Below are 17,482 nucleotides of genomic sequence, written 5' to 3'. Positions count from 1 at the left end.
AAATAGATGGGAAAAAGCCACAAGAAATAAAAAGGAAGATCAAGGGAAAGAAAAACAGAGAAGATAGAAAGCACATTGAAAGTACCCAGAGAAATGGATGGCAAGAGGTATTGCAGCGTAGCAAAGAGGAAGATAAGCATAGGGTAGGGAGCTGCTGGGAGTACTGAATTCACAGTAAAAAAAGGATTGAAGAAAGGGAAAAAGGGTATTTTCCAAAGATAAGAGAAGACAGAAGGAGAAAATTATAGATTAAGACCACCAAATTTCAAATGAAAGGGAAAGAAAAATAGAGAAAATAAGCCAGAGATAAAGAGATGATGGGAGGAAGAAGTCAGGGATCATTAGAATGACACAACTACCTTGGAGAGATGGTTCATTTTCTTTGAGATGTGGTGATTTACTATACATTTGAAAAATTACACCATTAGATTCTAGAAGCTTGGCCTAAGCACCAGCTTTGTGAGTAAAGCATGCAGTGTGAGAATACCTATGAAGTCTGTGTTGTTTCCCCATAAATTCAACATTTGTCAGTGGTCTAAAATACCCAATTATAACTTCTGGCAGCAATCTGGGTCCTTAAGAAAACATTGAGTCAGGTGCTAGTAGGCAAATGAACAGCACGTTGTAACTTTCCATTAGCTTCTTTATTTCAGTTCAGTAAGAAAAGGAAATTTGAGTAGTCCTCAAAGCAGAATATTTTATTAACTCTGCTCAGTGTTATTCTGCCTTGTGCGTTGGCTTTGAGAAAGAAATTCCTACTGAGGTCACTTGCACTTGTGTCAATGATCAGTTAACAAAACAAATAGCCCACCTCAACTTCTGCAATTACAATCCTTAGCACACTGGATATAAAACTAAACTTGAGTATTCACATTCCCTCAACAGCTTGAAAATAACAGAGCAAGTCTAGGGGCAGGCCATTCCTTCTAGGCCAGAGACAAATTAAAGCAATAAAACACACTGTACAAAATAATTAACTGAATGCACAGAACTATATAGATTTCACCACACAAAATGTAGGAGAAACAAATGCTTCTATACATTATCCAATTGTTGAGCACAGTATTTTCTATTGATTTTAACAACTTACTATTTGTTGACTATTACCTAAGCTTTGGTGAAGGCAGCAGTTAAATACAGAAAGCTTTTCTGCTAACCAATCCTATTAAGAAATAGCTGCAAAAACAAAAGGTATCCTTTACTTCTTTAATCAAGCCCAGGGGTACAAAAGGCCTCAGTTAACCACTGGCCACCAGACTTTTTTGCAGATTTGGTTGATCAACTGTTGGTTGCTGGCTAAAGAACTGCATGGAAAGGACTCTTTAACCAGGTAACCGGGCATCTGACAACATTTTATGTGACTGACAGCTGCATATTGACAACCAAAAGATATCTTTTGTGGTGTTTCTTCTGTGAGACATAGTCTTTAGCAATAGGATGTAGTGTCTGATTTCCCAGTTGCTGTTGGACATCTTAAACAACAGCTGACAAGAGGCTCTATGCAAAACAATTTCTGTGTTGTCCTGCTTGAATTTTGCCTAAACTGATGTCCTAGAAAATTTTACAAATGCTGAAGTCACCTTTTTCTTCATTATTTTTTTGTTGTGTGCCCCAATTCAAGTCTTCCCAGCACTCCTGGGAGCTCAAATCTTCCAGCTGAGCATCATTTTGTGACAGCTTCATGGGGTCTTTTCCATTTCTGTGAATTTAGTGTGCTTTGGAATGGAAAAGGGGATTATTAATGCACATTTCTTCACTTTAAGTTGAATCTTGTAAGAATTCAGTTCCTAAAGCAGGTTGGACTTGGGTGAAAATTGAGGAGGGAGTTTATGAAGAGTATGTGGGTACTCCAGGCAGGGAGGCTGCTCTTGCTGTGGCTCACCAGCTCTCTATGAACTGCTCTCTCCTGGACATTTCTACTGGAAATATTTTGTCAGTCTGTCCATACTAAAACCAAGATATTGTTGGGATTATTTTTTCTTTAAATGACAGAGAAATAAATGAAAGAGGAGTCAGTGATCCCAATGCCCTTATAGATTTGGATTGCAGATGTAGTGCAGTTTTATCTTTCAGATTTCCATTGTACGTCCTCTAGAGTTTTCTGCTTTTAACCCTTAATAGTGCTGTGATAGTGCAGTCTGAGTTCCAAGGTGGTTGCACTGGATAAACCAGTTCCTTTATATTTTCTGTGTTAGTTGAAGCAACAGAACACTCTAAACTTTGATGTAGTGACAAGCGTTTAAGTAACTCATCTGTATCAGTATTGTGGTTTTATTCATTTTCTCTGATCATCCTCAACTGTGGCCACGCCAGGCCAATGTATTTTTCTTGATTAATTGACACAATCTGCACTTTGCCAGAAAAAGAAGTGAAAGCTCTCAGATATTCAGCAGAGTTCAGTGGTTGCATAGGAAGTAGATGAAAAAAACTGGCTGTAAGATCTGTTGTAAAGGCATTATAGACTTTAGTGTTCTAAGTTCCTTATAAACAATGAAATTGTAAGTACATATGAAATAGATTTTGCCTGCTGTAATATTGATATACAAATTAAAGACCTTCCATAATTCATTGTTCGTATAGTCAAAAATTTCTAATGAAGAAGGGAAGTAAATTTTTGGGTTTGCCAGCAAAACAGGAGAACAAAGCCCATTTCAACAATGATGATAGTAAGGATAACAAGCTGGTATGTGGGATGAACAGAAAGAGATTGCCAATTGGATATCAAAGGAAGTAGAAGACTGACAACTTTTCCATCTTCATCATATTACATCAAACCTAGCAATGTGAAAGCTGTCATTAGAATAAATAAAAGAAACTGAAACAGAAGTTCAAAGCACTATAAAAGATAAATTTTGGGTGGGATGAACATGACAAGCACTGTGCTCAGTAAGAGTTCCCATCACCCATCTGCCCAAATCCACCGGAATGAGTGTGAGATTCTGTTATTGTCTGATCTAGTCTCTCATTTCAACCATCACAGAGAGAGAACAAAAGTAAAAGGAACTAACTGCAGAAGCAGCAAATGTTTTGCAGAAGCAGTTAAACGAGACAAAGCTGAAGAGGGAGCTTCATGCCACCCACCTCGATGTTTCTGCAGTAGTTGCATTTGCTCCTTGCTGCAATGACAAGCTCAAATTTTCATCAATAAATGTTGATTTGTTTTCTCCTAATAACAGTAAGCAGCTCCCACTCAAAATCAATTTCAACTTTGTTGGCAAGACACTGCACATTTGTCTTCACCATGACTGAGCTGCATAAAGGAACAATTGAATTGAAAATTAAATGAACAATAATTGAAAATAAAAAGTGCCTTTTTAAAGAAAAATCAGTGCTATGCTGAATTTCCAGAAATGTTATGTTGGTGGGGGAGTTTGCCTTAAAAAAGGTAGGGTTGGGCTAAAAGCTTAAGTGTATAAATATGTGCCCATTAATGTACATAATTAAAAATGGACTTTAACTTCAGAAGGATAAAACGGCTCTTCAGCAACTTCCTAGGGTTTTAGTTCTGGCAAAAGCAACAGAGTTTCTACAGTAATTATATATCCAACACATTTGGATATGCTAATTGGATCTAAGTTCTAATTAGTTTCTTTGTGTGACTAAGAATGACAATCACTGAATTAATTTAATGCAGCTTTGTTCTGAACTTAGTACTGTTTTCAATATTTTTCATGTGAAAATGTAGCCCATGAAATGCTTTGCTTTACAGGATGTCAGTGGTTTGTCACGTACAAAGTGCAGTGCACGTACATTTGCTGCATTTTGCTGTACTGTTATAGGCCATACCCTTGAGCATTAGGTTATTCAACACAAAATGTTGCAGGGCTTTGCCAGGGAGGTGGTGAGGACCTGGAATGTGTCAGGAGTCCATCCATGACTAGAGAGCAGCTTCATACACTGTGGAGGACCAGAAAGGAGCAGAGGGGGCTGCTATGATCTCTTGCTGGTCTTCAAGATTGGACAGGAGCATGAAATGGGGAAACCACATGGGGATAATTTGTACTTTTATTTAGGAACAGCCACAGGAAAGACAAGCAATTTCAAGAGATTAATAGGACAGGTCCTGTTTTGTTTCTTCTTGTATCCTGTCATTGCTTTCAGTTTCTCTGGGGTTTGGATCTGGTAGATCCTTGATTCAGTCACTACTTGTGATTACAAGTATGCTCAGCACTACCCTCACTCATTCCCTGGTCTGTAGGGTAGCCATCCCTTCAGAAGGGCAAGCATTAGCTGTGAGTACTTCTGAAAACAGCAGAGAGAAGTGAAGACATTATTTTAATGCCATCTTCCTCTGAGAAGATGGAACATAGAATCATGGGATCATTTAGATTGGAAAAGATCTGTGTGACCATTGAGACAAACCTAACTTGTCTATCATTGCAGAAAGTTTTAATTTTTTTACAATTTGAGAGATTCATTTCTTAAGGAGGCATCTTCAAAGAAATTATAAGAATATATCAAAATTTAAAAATTTAGAAGTTGCTCTATTCTAATAGGTGTAATGAAGAAAACAAATATTTCAGATTACCCACTTCTAAAATTGTTAAATAACTTTATTTAAAATTTGTTCTTTGTTTTCTGTTTCACTTTGAAAGAACTATGAAACACATATACAAAGCTTTTTCACATGAAGGACTGAAAATAACAATTTCTGTAAATTCCTGTTCAGCAAAACCCCTTTCTTTACAAGCCCTTTTAGATGGTTTGAGGCAACCTGCCATTTCTGTATTTCTGTGTGAAATACAGCAATACTTTCCATGTTTTACAGTTTATTTCTCTCAGATTATGGTGTTGAATTCTTCAAGAGAATAGTCTTAGTAGAGGCCACTGGAGCCAATAATACCCTACTGATGTTAATCTTGGTTTATCAGACAGAGCAAGACCTTTTGTTCCTTTACGTAGGAGTCAGAAGATGAGCATCTCTGGAAAGGTTTCATTCACAGTCCATGGAGAAGGTGATTCAGGGCAAGGCTGGTACCTGTCTCTTTGGTTGTGTCATGACTTCAGATAGGCTATGGGTTTACCTGCCATAATTGAGACTCTGCTCCAAAGTCCTCTGAAGTCAGTCATTGTCCTTCTCTTGGGATCTGGATTTAACACGGGTAATTTTGCAGGACAGCTGAGTGTGGTAATGAATTTCAAAAATAAAACTGGTTATGTTGGTGTGCAGTGCTAAGGGATGTGTGGTTGATTGATTTGTTTCTCTATGCTTAAAAAAAAAGCATCTACCATCATACAAAAACCCGAGCAAATTACATTTTCAGAGAAGCTGAACTACAAGTCAGTATCTATTAAACCTAGACTGAAAAGCAGCTAACCCTAAAGACATTCCTGAGCAAAAGCTTCATCCACAGAAGCTCATGAAATGCAATAGCACAAATGCAAAGAATGGCATAGATGAACTTCTTTTTCTGCATTGTCTATTGTGGTACTCTCTCAATAGTGTGATGTGCCTATCCAGTGGCCTTTTCCTCAATCATCTTTAAATGTGATTTTTAAACTGGCTTAAAATCACTGGTGTTTCATTACTAATTAGTAGTATAAGCTTTAATTAAAGCTGGTGTAATTCCTTTTGTCAGAGTTCCACTAGGAATGATGGGCTGGAGCAAAGAGCGTGCTAAATTGATGGTAGCTATTATTTCTCCAATTAGTGTATTAATGAAAGTAAGGTAGAGATATTGCTACAGCTACAGTACTTTTTATATTTTTTCACTAATATTGATATCCTCTCTTTTAAAGCAGTGCATATAACCCCACATCCTGGATGCTGTCATCCATTGCACACTGGTATTTAAAATCAAAACCTGATATCCTTAATTGCTTGATTTTCAATTTCCAGATGAAACTGTGCACAACCCATTCCCTGAGTTTTCATCCCATTGAGTTAAGAAGACATTCTATTTCATACATTCCTGCTTAAAGATACCTATTAGGAATGACTATCAGAGTTTAATGGGCAATGAGAAAATGATTTTTGTTTTCTCTTTTAGCTTGGCTGCTGGAATCCTGTAACTGGTCTGAATGGGTCACTAACAGACAGAAAGCTGGAGAACAACATGCGAGGAGTGGTTCTGCGTGTGGTGACTGTGTTGGTAAGCAGATGTTCATCCTTCTGCACTACCAGGAATGCAGTTTCTTCCTTTTGCCACATCTATTAAATGCGCTGTTTTACCAATAATGTAGTTGGTGTTAGAGGGTCTGATTTCAGCTGGTCAGAAAAAACCAGAAAGATGGAAAATTTCCACAAAATAAAATTATTTATCAGTACAGCACTTCTCAGACTGAATCAAACACATTAGAACCTGTTTCTTTCTCAGGCATATTCTAAATTAGGTAACACAAGCATGTGAACTGATAAAGGGCAACTTCAAGTGCCCTGTTAGCTAAAGCTGCCTAGCTGAAGCTCTAAATTATTCCAATCACCTCAGCAAATTGTGTGCAGTCTAACATAAATTGTCACACTCAGAAAATATTCAAGGTCAGCTTAGGACAAGTAATGGTTGTTTGGTAAAATATTCACTGTCCCATCCTGGCTTTTCATCAGCCAGGTTCTTCCCCTTTGTGCACATCTTATGTTAAGAAGAATTCTTGTTTTAAAGCTGAACAATGTCTACCAGAATAGGAATTTGTGTTATGAATTCCTGCCATAAACTTAGTTTGAGGAGAAATTTTTAAGAGTAGGAAAAAAAATAAAGAAAAAAATATGAGACATATATCCCTCTTTGAACCAATGCCCAAATACAAAGTTATTCCAGGGCTGCAGAGCTGTCAAGGTTAGATTGAGCTTATTTCTCTCTTGCTGCTCTCTACTTGTGTTTGAGTTCAGTGTCCAAAGGCCCAGCACTTTTTTATAAAGAGCAAGAGTTTTCAGGGTTTGCATTGCTGACAGTACACAATGAAGAAAGAAGCTCCATCAGGGGTGGAAAGTGAAATCACCAGGGAATGTCAGTGCCATGGACAGAGCAGTTTCATGCCCCTGCAATTACTTTATGGGTATTTCAACACCTTTACTTGTCAGGGTGAACATTCTGTTCCAGCTCTTAATATATTAGAGAACTTCCTGTGGTAGTATCTACAACACAAAACAAACCAAACAACAACAAAACAACCCCAAAACAAAAACCAAAAAAAAACCCCACAAACCTAAAGAAGATCCCAAAGCCAAACTAAACAACAGCAAAAGCCAGCCAAGGAAAAATGAATGCACAGAAAAAAAAAACAAAAAAAAAAACAAAAACAAAAAAAACAATTAAGCAATAATAATAATAATAATAATAAAACAACAAACACAAAACAAAAGAAAGGAGTAACGGAGAGGGAGAAGATTGTACTTTATTTACATGTTCTTCAAAATAGCATTATGGTGGCAGTGGCTGGTCTCTGTTTTGCCTGATACTTCTATTAATTGGTTCAGTATAATTATCTGTTGACAAAAATGACCTGTGGATTTTGCCTAGAAAATAAATTTGAATTAGAATATTAGCATTGTTTTTATTAGTAGTTCTTCCCTCTCTCCCCACTGTTCCTGCTTTATCCCTAGTTATCTTTGTTACCTTGACAGAGGGCTTCTTCTTTCATGTTATTATAACATGGATATTTATCAACTTGCAAAGATACACAAAAATAATTGCCTATGCTGATAGGATTCTACAGTAATTATAAAAGCAAAGACAGAAATTTAAAGTACAACACAGCACAGGGCATTTCAGTCTCCTCACTAATTTTATATCTTCTGGGTAGGACAAAACTGGAGATCTGTATTTAATTCATGTGATAAAAATGTGTGACTATCACCTTGGATGTGAGAGCAGGAGGGATTTCACCAATTAACTTTATTTTTGTGATGATCTTTATTATATTTTCTCTTCCATCTTTCTCTTAGTTCTTCAATTAAGTCAATACATTTCTCTTAAAATAAAAAATCTATACAGACTGTGAACTATTAGTTATTGTTATTAATTCTGCCATTTTCTAACATAATGATCTTGATCCAGGGAAACAAGTGTTAAAATTAAATAGTAAATCTTTGAATATTAATAGGTTTCTTTTTCATTGAGAGTTAAGAAGTTTACATTAATTTGTAAATTGGCTTTGTTAGCAGTTCAACTCTCTCATGCCTTTTTAGATAGCACCCCTTCTCCCAATTTTCATTTTGTTATGCTTTCAGGTCGAAAAGGACTTTTTTTTTAAACTGTAGTAGAATTTGAGAGGATAGCAAATTTTAACTCCTGGGATTATATTGCACTACACTAATGAAATAAAACCTTCTGGAGTCTGAAAATCATAAATGATTGTGACTTATTTCCTCAGTCTTTCAAAAAGCAAATTCTGAACAATGCCCGTCATCCACATCCATCTACTAATTCCTTTCCCTAAGTAAAGTTAATAATTATGAGCTATGTATCTGCAGACCTTAACCAAAATCTCTTTGTGAGTATAGCCCCAAACTGGAAATTATCTGGTTTCACTTGGCAGAGAATCCTGGCTCTGCTGCCGTAAATGTGAATGCTTTCTTTTCCATAAATAGCAATAAGAAATATTTAAGTGGTTTATTCTGAGGAGAACTATGGTCAAGTTTGTTTACACATAATTCAATGTTTTAATCTGAGTTAGATTAGTACCACACTTTCTATACTTTTAGAAAAGGCTTATTTTGTCTAACCTAAATATCAAATATCTCTGTCTTGGACTGCTTCCACATATGAAGCTCAAGTCTGAACTTTGTGTTTGACAAGTTGCTCTTAAGTTCAAGTCACTTGCTGGTGAATTTCTGAAATGTATTCTGAGTTCCTGAAATGTAGCTCAATCAAAGGTCAGCATAGCTGTTCCAAACAAATTCAATGTCTTGAATGAACAATAGCCCAAGAACAAATTTAGCTATATATCCATTTTGGCTGTCTCAATTTATTCTCTTTTTCAGTTTTTCAGTTTTATTGAAAAAGACCTAAAATACAGCCAATATTCTCATAATATCATTTTACTAGCCAAAGCAAATACTGAGTTATTCATATGAATATTAAGACATTGAAAATGGAATGAGATTTGGTCTATTTGACAATGAATAAGCCAGCAAGTATTTGTAAAATTGTATTTTCTTAAAAAGCCCCTGTTGTTCAAAAAAGGAAAAAGTTTGAACTTCCCTGTTTTAAAGCATTAAAACCTTGACTGAAAAGTACATAGCCTTTCTTGAAAGTGCATAAGGTATAATATCCTAGTGGAGCAAAAGATACTTGTGGCTTTACATGAAAATTCAAAACAGCTCCCAAATAGGAGTATATTTTCATATCTGGAGGGTCCTGAGAAGGCAGGTAGGATAAAGGAAAGAGAGATAACAGCAAGCCATGCTGAATTATGCTTTACCATACATCCCTGTACACAGTATTTCAAGAGTTATTACCCAGATTTCCTGCACAGAGCTGCAGGTTGGTCACCCTTGGCTACAGGTGGCTGCTGTAGGATGTGATGTAGTGAAAGGACTGGCAAAAGGGTAGACAAGAATAGAAAGAAAAAATAATTAAGAAACTTCATTTGCACCATGGAAAATGTTATCATATGTAGACTAGTTTAATTCTCAGCGGTTGGTATTTAATTCATGAGCATTTGTTGCCCAGATTAGAAAAGAAAGAAATTTGAAAGCAGACAATGTCTTTAGGGACATTGAGCTGGCAGGAGGTCTGCATCTTCAGTCCCTTTTTCTATTGAATTTACCCTCAGAGATGAAAAGTAAGATATGAAACTAAGGCCTGGTTTTTAAAGCTGAAACTGTCTTTGGGATTTGAATTCCAATACTGGCTTAAACAAAGTTAAAAAAGAAAAAGTTCCTTCTGAAGCTGAGTAACTTTCTGAGTGACTGGGAAAAGGACAGGCATAAGGAAGATGAAATAAGACAGTATTTAAGCATATGCAGAGGAACAAACAGAAGTGATAAAGCATTACAAATGTCGAGGCAAAAACATCAGTGAATGACTGTACAATAAAGATGAACCTCAGGAAAGATTATGTGCAGGACACCTCAATAAATATTGAATAAATATTTTAATAATGTGAAATAGTTTCATAGATAATGCTTCTTATGCTTTCTCCCAATATTTTTGGTGATCCCATTCCCCCATTTTCATAACCGAATGCTGTGAACTTCTGTAAAGTCTCTTGCTTTCATCAGGCAGCTCTATCTCTGCCCTAGAGCACAAAATCTTTTAAGAAAAATAATTGTAATTGAGGCATGTATGAACTGTGTGTATATATATATATATATGTATTTGTATATTGGACTACAGTAGTACCCAAAATAGTAGCAATTCAAATCATTATTACAAAAGCAGAAACTAATATTCCTTGATAGAGGCAGAACCTGTCTTTGTATTCCTCTTCCAATCACCACACCTGTACAAGGGCCAAGTTTAAATTGCTACTGACAGGCCTTTTTTAACACCTGGTTTATCTCAATTTGAGCTACCTAGCTTGTATTAAAACAGGTCATAAACCCCTTACAGTTATTCACTTCTGGGATCATTCCTTTGACAAACTTTAATCTCACAGCCTGCTGGGAAACCCAGCACCTTTTTTTTTTTCAGTTATTGTAATTTTCAACCTGTTTTTCTAAAGTAGTGGGTACTTTATACTAGGTAAGGTGGTTAGCAAGCAATTCAGATGTTCTGGGACCTGGCTGGGGCCACAACTTGGCAGCAAGGTAGGTGTAGTGCCAAGCCTGGCAGGACCAACCTAACTCATCTCTATGTCAAGGGCTACCTCTCATGGCTCTCTGGCTTTTATCTTCTCACTGACCCTTACCCAGCTGCTCTGTGGGCATATTTGCATTCCAGAGCAATTCACACAGTTCACAGGAATTTGACTTTGAAAGAGAAAGAGGCTCTTACTCTGGCTCTAATTATCCCTCCGTTCTACATAAGGTAGAAAAGGAGGTGAACTGCATGGCATAGCTCCTTATGAACATGAGCCCTTGCAAGGCTGCTGGAAGGAGTCCAGTGTAGTTGCCAGCAGGTTAATTTACCCATACCACACTTTTGTTAATTCAGGTATCTGAACTATCTGCATTAAAGCCACCATTGTACTCTTTAGACATACTCTAAAGCACTCCAATCCATTCCAAACTCAATCCATATTCCTGTCATATGTCTCAGAAAGAGCTGTTACCTGCATTAAGTTATTGTGAATTAAAATCAATACACAAAGCCTGACAGCATTTAATAGACCATTGGCATAGATCACTTTGAAAGAAAATTTAGTCCTGTTGCTGAGAAATGGGAGGAAGAGGGGCTGGGAAGAGAGGCTAACATTCTTTGTTCATTTCTTGTAAATAGGACTAAACTAAAAATCATAATAAATCTGGAAGTTACCATTTTACTCAGGAGGGAAAAATACTCTTTAAAGTACTGTAACTAAAAAAGCAAATGTCACGTCTATTTGAAGATAACAATAAACAGATAAAAAAAGTGACAGACTACACACATGGATAAGAATAGGCCAAATGTAAAACCCCCTTAATATTGTACTCACTTTCTGGGATGTGAATGAATTTTTTGCTGTAGAAAAGGTGACATTTCTGTTAGTATAACTGACTTTCTAATCAATCTGTTTGAAAAGCACAGGATCAGAGAATGGTGGGTTTCAGTGCCAATACAGTTACACAGCCCATTGGTACAATATTTAGTTATCCAAGATCTTGTAGATTTTGATTCTTCATCTGTGTTTTAGTATTATTAAGGGGTGGGGGCTGTGTTATGTTTTGCAGCTATTTTATTACTGCTGATAGTGGGAGAATTTCTGTAATGAAAGAATGAAATGTTTCAATTAAATTTTGGTCACTGTTTCTAACACGAATTAATCTACATTGTTGTTCGATTAAAAATAACAAGCTGCTTTGCTGTTCCTAGCCAAATCAAATCCCCAAAACAGCAATCAATAAAGCAGTTGAACAAATTAAGTATTTGGGACTGCATATTTCACCAAAATCTTTTGGGGAAGGAAATGCAAAATACCTAACATGTAAAAGGGGACCATTCATTATTTTTTCAGTCAAGGAAAAAGTGGTTTTGCCTAGCAACAAGACAATAGAATCTTGTGCTTGAAAATATTTTGGTTATAGCTTATCAGATATAGTGTTCCTTGTTGGTTATAATGGCCGTACTTGGGCATCCAGTAGCCATTGGAAGGAAGTTGAGGAATCTAGTAATAAGTATAAATTTCAGTTTTGGGAGCAGTTTCTTAACATTTGGAGTTTTTAAAGTGAATATTTGCTTCATGAGATTGCCCAGGCTCAGCCTGGGCTATGGAAATTATTTAATGTGCCTGTCCACTATTTCTAGAGTCAGTGTCAAGCACAGATTGACAGTCTTGCCCACAACTGAGCTTCATTTCTCACTTTCTTTTTTTTTCCTTTCTTTTTCTCTTACTACTTTCAGTGGAGAAAGAGGGAAAGTGTAATGAATGTAGAGTCCTACTGAATGGAGTGTCGCTATGAAAGTATCATATTCCAGTGCATTCAGAAATTTTTGATGAGTAGACACAGAGGTCATTTTCATATGCATTATGAATTTTAACCACCCATAGAATTACCTAATTTCAAAACTCTCTTCATAGAATCGTTTAGATTGGAAAATGCCTTTAAGATCATCAAGTCCAACCACTAACCCAGCTCTGCCAAGCCCACCATTAAACCATGTCCCAGAGTGCCACATCTACATGTCCCTAACATCTACAAATGTCTCCAGGGATGGTGACTTCACCACTCCTGGGCAGCCTGCTCCAAAGCTTGACAGCCCTTTCAGTGAAGAGATATTTTTTCCTAAAATCCAAAGTAGTTTGTCCCTGGAACAACTTGAGGCCATTTCTTCCTGTCCTATAGTTTGTTTCTTGGAAGAAGAGGCCAATTACCACCTCTCCATAACCTCCCTTCATGTACTTGTGGAAAGCAATTATGACTTCTGAGCCTCCTTTTCTCCAGGTTAAACCCCTCCAGCTCCCATAGAGCTCCAATTTGTGTTGTAAATCCCAGTAGTGATTAGTTTCTCTAACCTCAAAAGCCATTTTTTTACCCAGTATTTTCTGTATAGTGCCCTGGCTAGGAAGTTTCTCTCCATGCTAAGGGGTAAAGAGGATTTAGCTGACCAGGAAAATAATCCAAAGCTTTCTGGTTTGCTTTTGCTTTTTCATTTGTAAAGTACATCCTAGCTTTTTTAGCATTTTTATATTTAGAACAAGCAAAAGAACTTCACAAATATGTGCAGCAGAGCAGTGTATCATAGCTCCATATAATTTCTATCTTGAAATTATTCTCAAAGCCACAGAATCCACACTTTTAATTGGCAAGAAAATCTATCTTATTGCCCAGTGATCTCCTAATGAGGTGGTGGGAACAGGTGAAATTATGAACAGCTGAGCTGAGACCACTACTTCCTTGTAAACAGCCCACTAAGCACAACTTTTTTTTTCCTGTCATGTATTTAATTAGAGTGCTGTGTTTAAGATCTGAATGAAACTTTTCTATTCTTTCAAAAACATTTTCTGTAATTTGTCCAAAAAGAGAACTTCTTTACTAAAATACTGGGCATTTAAAACCTGATTTTTATTGAGGAACTAAAAGATTACTATCAAAGCTTGGAATTTAAAGTCACTATTCTACTGGCTAAAAATCATCCCAATTAGAGACTCTGGGTTTAGGGAACTGAACTTCTGAAAAGCTGTCATTCTCTTGTTCTCCCTCCCTGCCTCTCTAAGGCTGGAATTTATTGCTTGACTTTATCATCCATATCTGTAGCACAGCTACAAACAGATGTTTCTCTTTGATTGTCTAATTAATTAACACAACCAAGTTAAACTCAGCCTAATTGTTCTTTTCTGCTATTTAGCTTGAGTATTACTCCTTCTGTTTCCAACCATGAAGGTCTTCTGTGCCCAACAGCTTTTCTTTCCTTTCCTAATTTTAACTTTATTAGGGGGTATAGAAAAGAATATAAAATTATTACTTCAAACCAGATATTTTATTGATATAGCTGAGAATTTCATCAGAGTAAATAAGACCTGTATTTTGTACTTTTAAGTCTTAGACTTTTGAAGCATTTAGAAAATTGTCCTGGTTCTGGCCAGGACAGGGTTAATTTTTGCATTAGCCAGGAGGGGACATGGCTAGGAACCACAGGTTATGCTATGCCATCTCACACCAGTTTCCAGGGATGCTGGAAATTTTAAATTACATCAGTCTTAATATGTAGCACATTGTTAACCTCTATCAGTCTTAGTTTGTGACTTTTTTAAAATGTGTGATAATAGTGAAATAAATGGAGAGAAACATTTTCTTGAGCTACTTCTCCAAATTACGTGCCCTATCATGTCATCTTGCCAATGCTTTCCCTTTTTAATATCATCTTGCCTTAATCTTGGGTTCACCTTTATCCTTCCTAAGCTGTGCTAGTCTAGCATTTTGCAGTTTCTCTTGCTTGGGGACATAATTGCCTCTGAAGCCAGACTTTGGCTTCCTACAGCCATAAAAAGCAATATGGACAGCTTCACCCAATATAACCTTCACCTGTTTGCTGCTGACTTTCTCTTTGCTGCAGGTGCTTTTGGCTGTGTGGTGCTTAGCTGTCCATCACAGTTAACCCACAGTCCTGTGTAAAGTCCACCAAGTCTTAAACCACCCTTATTTGGGTCAGGACAGCACAGCTTTGATCCCAAGAAGAAGCAAGGCAGTGGTCACTGTGGAGCTCTTTTGAGAAGGAGCCCTTGTCACAGATTTAGTAGTGCTGCATTCAGTTGACATCCAAGAAGGGAGCATGTTGAAGGCAAAGTTGAATGAAAATAGCCCCTCTCTGAAAGGATCTCCATTGAAGTTGGGTGAAAAGCCATCCCCTAAATATACTGGATGTCCACGTGGTTCAGAGAGGCATATCATCAACCATGCAAAAACAAGAAGTTAAGGGTGTGCAATCCATTAATTTTCTTTTCTTTTTTCTCCTCTGTCATGAAAGACTTATTTGCTTTTCCAGACCTCCCTGGTTTTACAGGCTGTGAAGTCTCCTCTTGCCCCATAGAGGCTCGTAAGTAAGTCCCCTAGAGAGGTGTCTCCAAGAGGAAGAAAAGGAGAAACAGGAGCAGTGGCCTTCCTTGGATCACCTCACGGTATTCTGGAGCATTTTAGGTTTGAAGGGACTCTTGGGTGGCAGCTCTGTGGAGCAGGGTAAATGTTAGGGCAGGCTGTTGGAATGCTGTCCAGGAGAGTTTGGAGCATCTCCAAGACTGACAATTGTATGGGTTCTCTGAAAAAGAACTTCTTATATAGTCTGAATTAACATTTACTTTGGACAGAAAGAGTGTCAGGATTTTCTTTAATTTATTGGGGTAGAATGAAACCTTCATCATCAGGGTGAATTTTTCCACCTCCAAAATCATCAGTTAGCACATCAGATTTTCACATCTATTTTGTACAATTTCATTGTTGTCCTCGTTGGTTTGCCATGTTTATTTTCTTTCTGCAAGTTTAACTTTCTCAAGGATGTAGACAATCATTTTAACACCCATGTTGTAGGGATGTATGCACCTTTCCATAGCTCCCGTAACACCCTCCCAGTGCAAAAAAAAAACCAAAAAAACCAACAAAAATCAAACAAAAAAAAAAAAACAACTGGCATAGTTCAAGCTGCAGCATTTATGAGGGGAAAAATATAAAGACAAATATTTTTGTCCTCTTTGGATGCAATCTCAGAAATTTAAAAAATTGCAAAAAATATAATCATGGTAGTAGATTGGTTTTGTTTTGTTTAGAATGTGATTAAGGGGTTTGCTTGTCCAGACTTCAACAAAAATTGCAAAATGTTAGTTGCTTTGCATAAAGCTGATTGACTATTTATATTTTGTTACATATATACAGGACACTGGACATTGGGATTTTTTGTAAGTCTCTCAACAGCAAACAATATTGCATTGCTTAATAAAGGACTATTAAGTCCTAATAAGGATATTAGCTGTGACAAACTGCATTTTAAACAGCATATTAAATCACTAAAATGAGCAACTGGATAGAAAATCAGCTTATGAGCAACTATTTTTGAAATAATTTCGTGATAAAAATTAATCCTTTCTAATATGAAAATTATCAACTTCTAAAATGTCCTTTGTACACGTAAATATTTAGAATTTTGTGCATAGTGTGTTTCAATTTATGAACTACCATTTTTATTTGTTGCAGAAACATTTATTCCCTGTCATTTTGAGTCTATGTTATGGAACCTATCATTCACGTAATTAGCAATGCTGAATTCACTTTGTGCTCTCATTTAAGAGTGGCTTTCATCAACTTAGTCTCAATTTCTTCAATGTTCTTGGTAGCTGGGTGCTGGAAAGCTACTTTAAAAAATTCATTTTACTTTCTCTCCTCTGATTTTAGTTAATTTCTATGATATTGGATACAAAAGATGCTTTCTTATTTCGAGAACATCCTGCCTGCAATTCAGTGACACCTATTCATATAGAAGGCCATTCCAGCAAGCTAAAAAAATAAGTGAGGTAGAGGATTAGTGAAAAAATGGTAAAAATACTCTGGCTTCAAAGTAATTTACGGCTATAAGTAGTAGAATAATAAAGAAATATTTTAAATGCCAACAAAAATGCCACTGTAGATATAATTAAACTTTGGGCCACAAACACTGCAAAAAATCAATTCTGTTTTCTTCTCTCTGCTTGTCAGTTTTGCAGACCAGGGCAAAGTGGTCAGGGAATAGTTTCATGGGCTTGTCCTGGCCAGGCCATGACAAGTCAGAACTAACTTTTTTGCACTTCAGAATAGATGCTTCTGTTAACCTTACACAAAATTACAGCACTGTGTAATGAATTGAAAAAAAGACATGTTGCATATTTTAAAAACTACCTATGCATTACAGCACTTTAATGCTTTTGGGGATGATTTAATATTTTGCTGTACTTAGATTAGGCAGATGTTTTCAGAGAAAATAAAGAACAAGCCTAAGTGAAATCCATCTATAGCAAATATATGTTTTTTGTCTTTAGAAATATGAACTGGTTTTTGTATCCTTTTTGAAAAAAAAATATGCAGGGGAATGTCTAGAAATTAATTGTGCAACAGCAATAATAACAGAGCAGGGGCAATTTAATAACAAAATAGAGAAAACTATTTCAAGTCTTTGGAAAAGAAGGAAAAGCATGTTGTTTGGAAATTTGAGCTTTCAGTATCAGCTTTTGGTGTCTATTTCTATCCTTTATGATGGTCATCTTTTAGATTAATATTCATCAATCATTCTCATAGACAGTCTTAAGTCCCTAAACTAATCAAATGGAGTTTCTTTGGACAGAAATATTTAAATTTAACTGGCCTATATTCAGGTTACAGTAGAAGGACAAGAGCAACACGTTTTTCGGTTTTGCCATGTTTTTCTTTCCTTACAAGATGAATAATGGCTGCATTAGATAGTGTTTTCCCAGCTAGTGGAAAATGGCAGTGCTGTAGAAT

The 17,482-nt window shown here is 36.5% G+C and overlaps 1 protein-coding gene across 3 annotated transcripts in view; it reads left to right on the top strand.

Moving 5' to 3' along the window:
* GRID2 (glutamate ionotropic receptor delta type subunit 2) overlaps nt 1-17,482 on the top strand; it is a 680,704-nt gene that overhangs the window by 533,810 nt on the left and 129,412 nt on the right. For all 3 annotated transcript variants that reach the window (XR_004148251.2, XM_021550296.3, XM_021550297.3), the window contains exon 9: nt 5,991-6,092. Coding sequence is in view for 2 of the 3 variants with exons in the window: in XM_021550296.3 (XP_021405971.2) it covers nt 5,991-6,092 (102 nt within the window). In the remaining variant the exon portion in view is untranslated. The remainder of the gene's footprint in view (nt 1-5,990; nt 6,093-17,482) is intronic.

The sequence above is a fragment of the Lonchura striata genome, chromosome 4 (genome assembly GCF_046129695.1).
Source record: "Lonchura striata isolate bLonStr1 chromosome 4, bLonStr1.mat, whole genome shotgun sequence".
NCBI lineage: Eukaryota > Metazoa > Chordata > Aves > Passeriformes > Estrildidae > Lonchura > Lonchura striata.
Note: the sequence above shows the minus strand (reverse complement) of the source record. Positions and strands in the feature narration are given on the sequence as shown.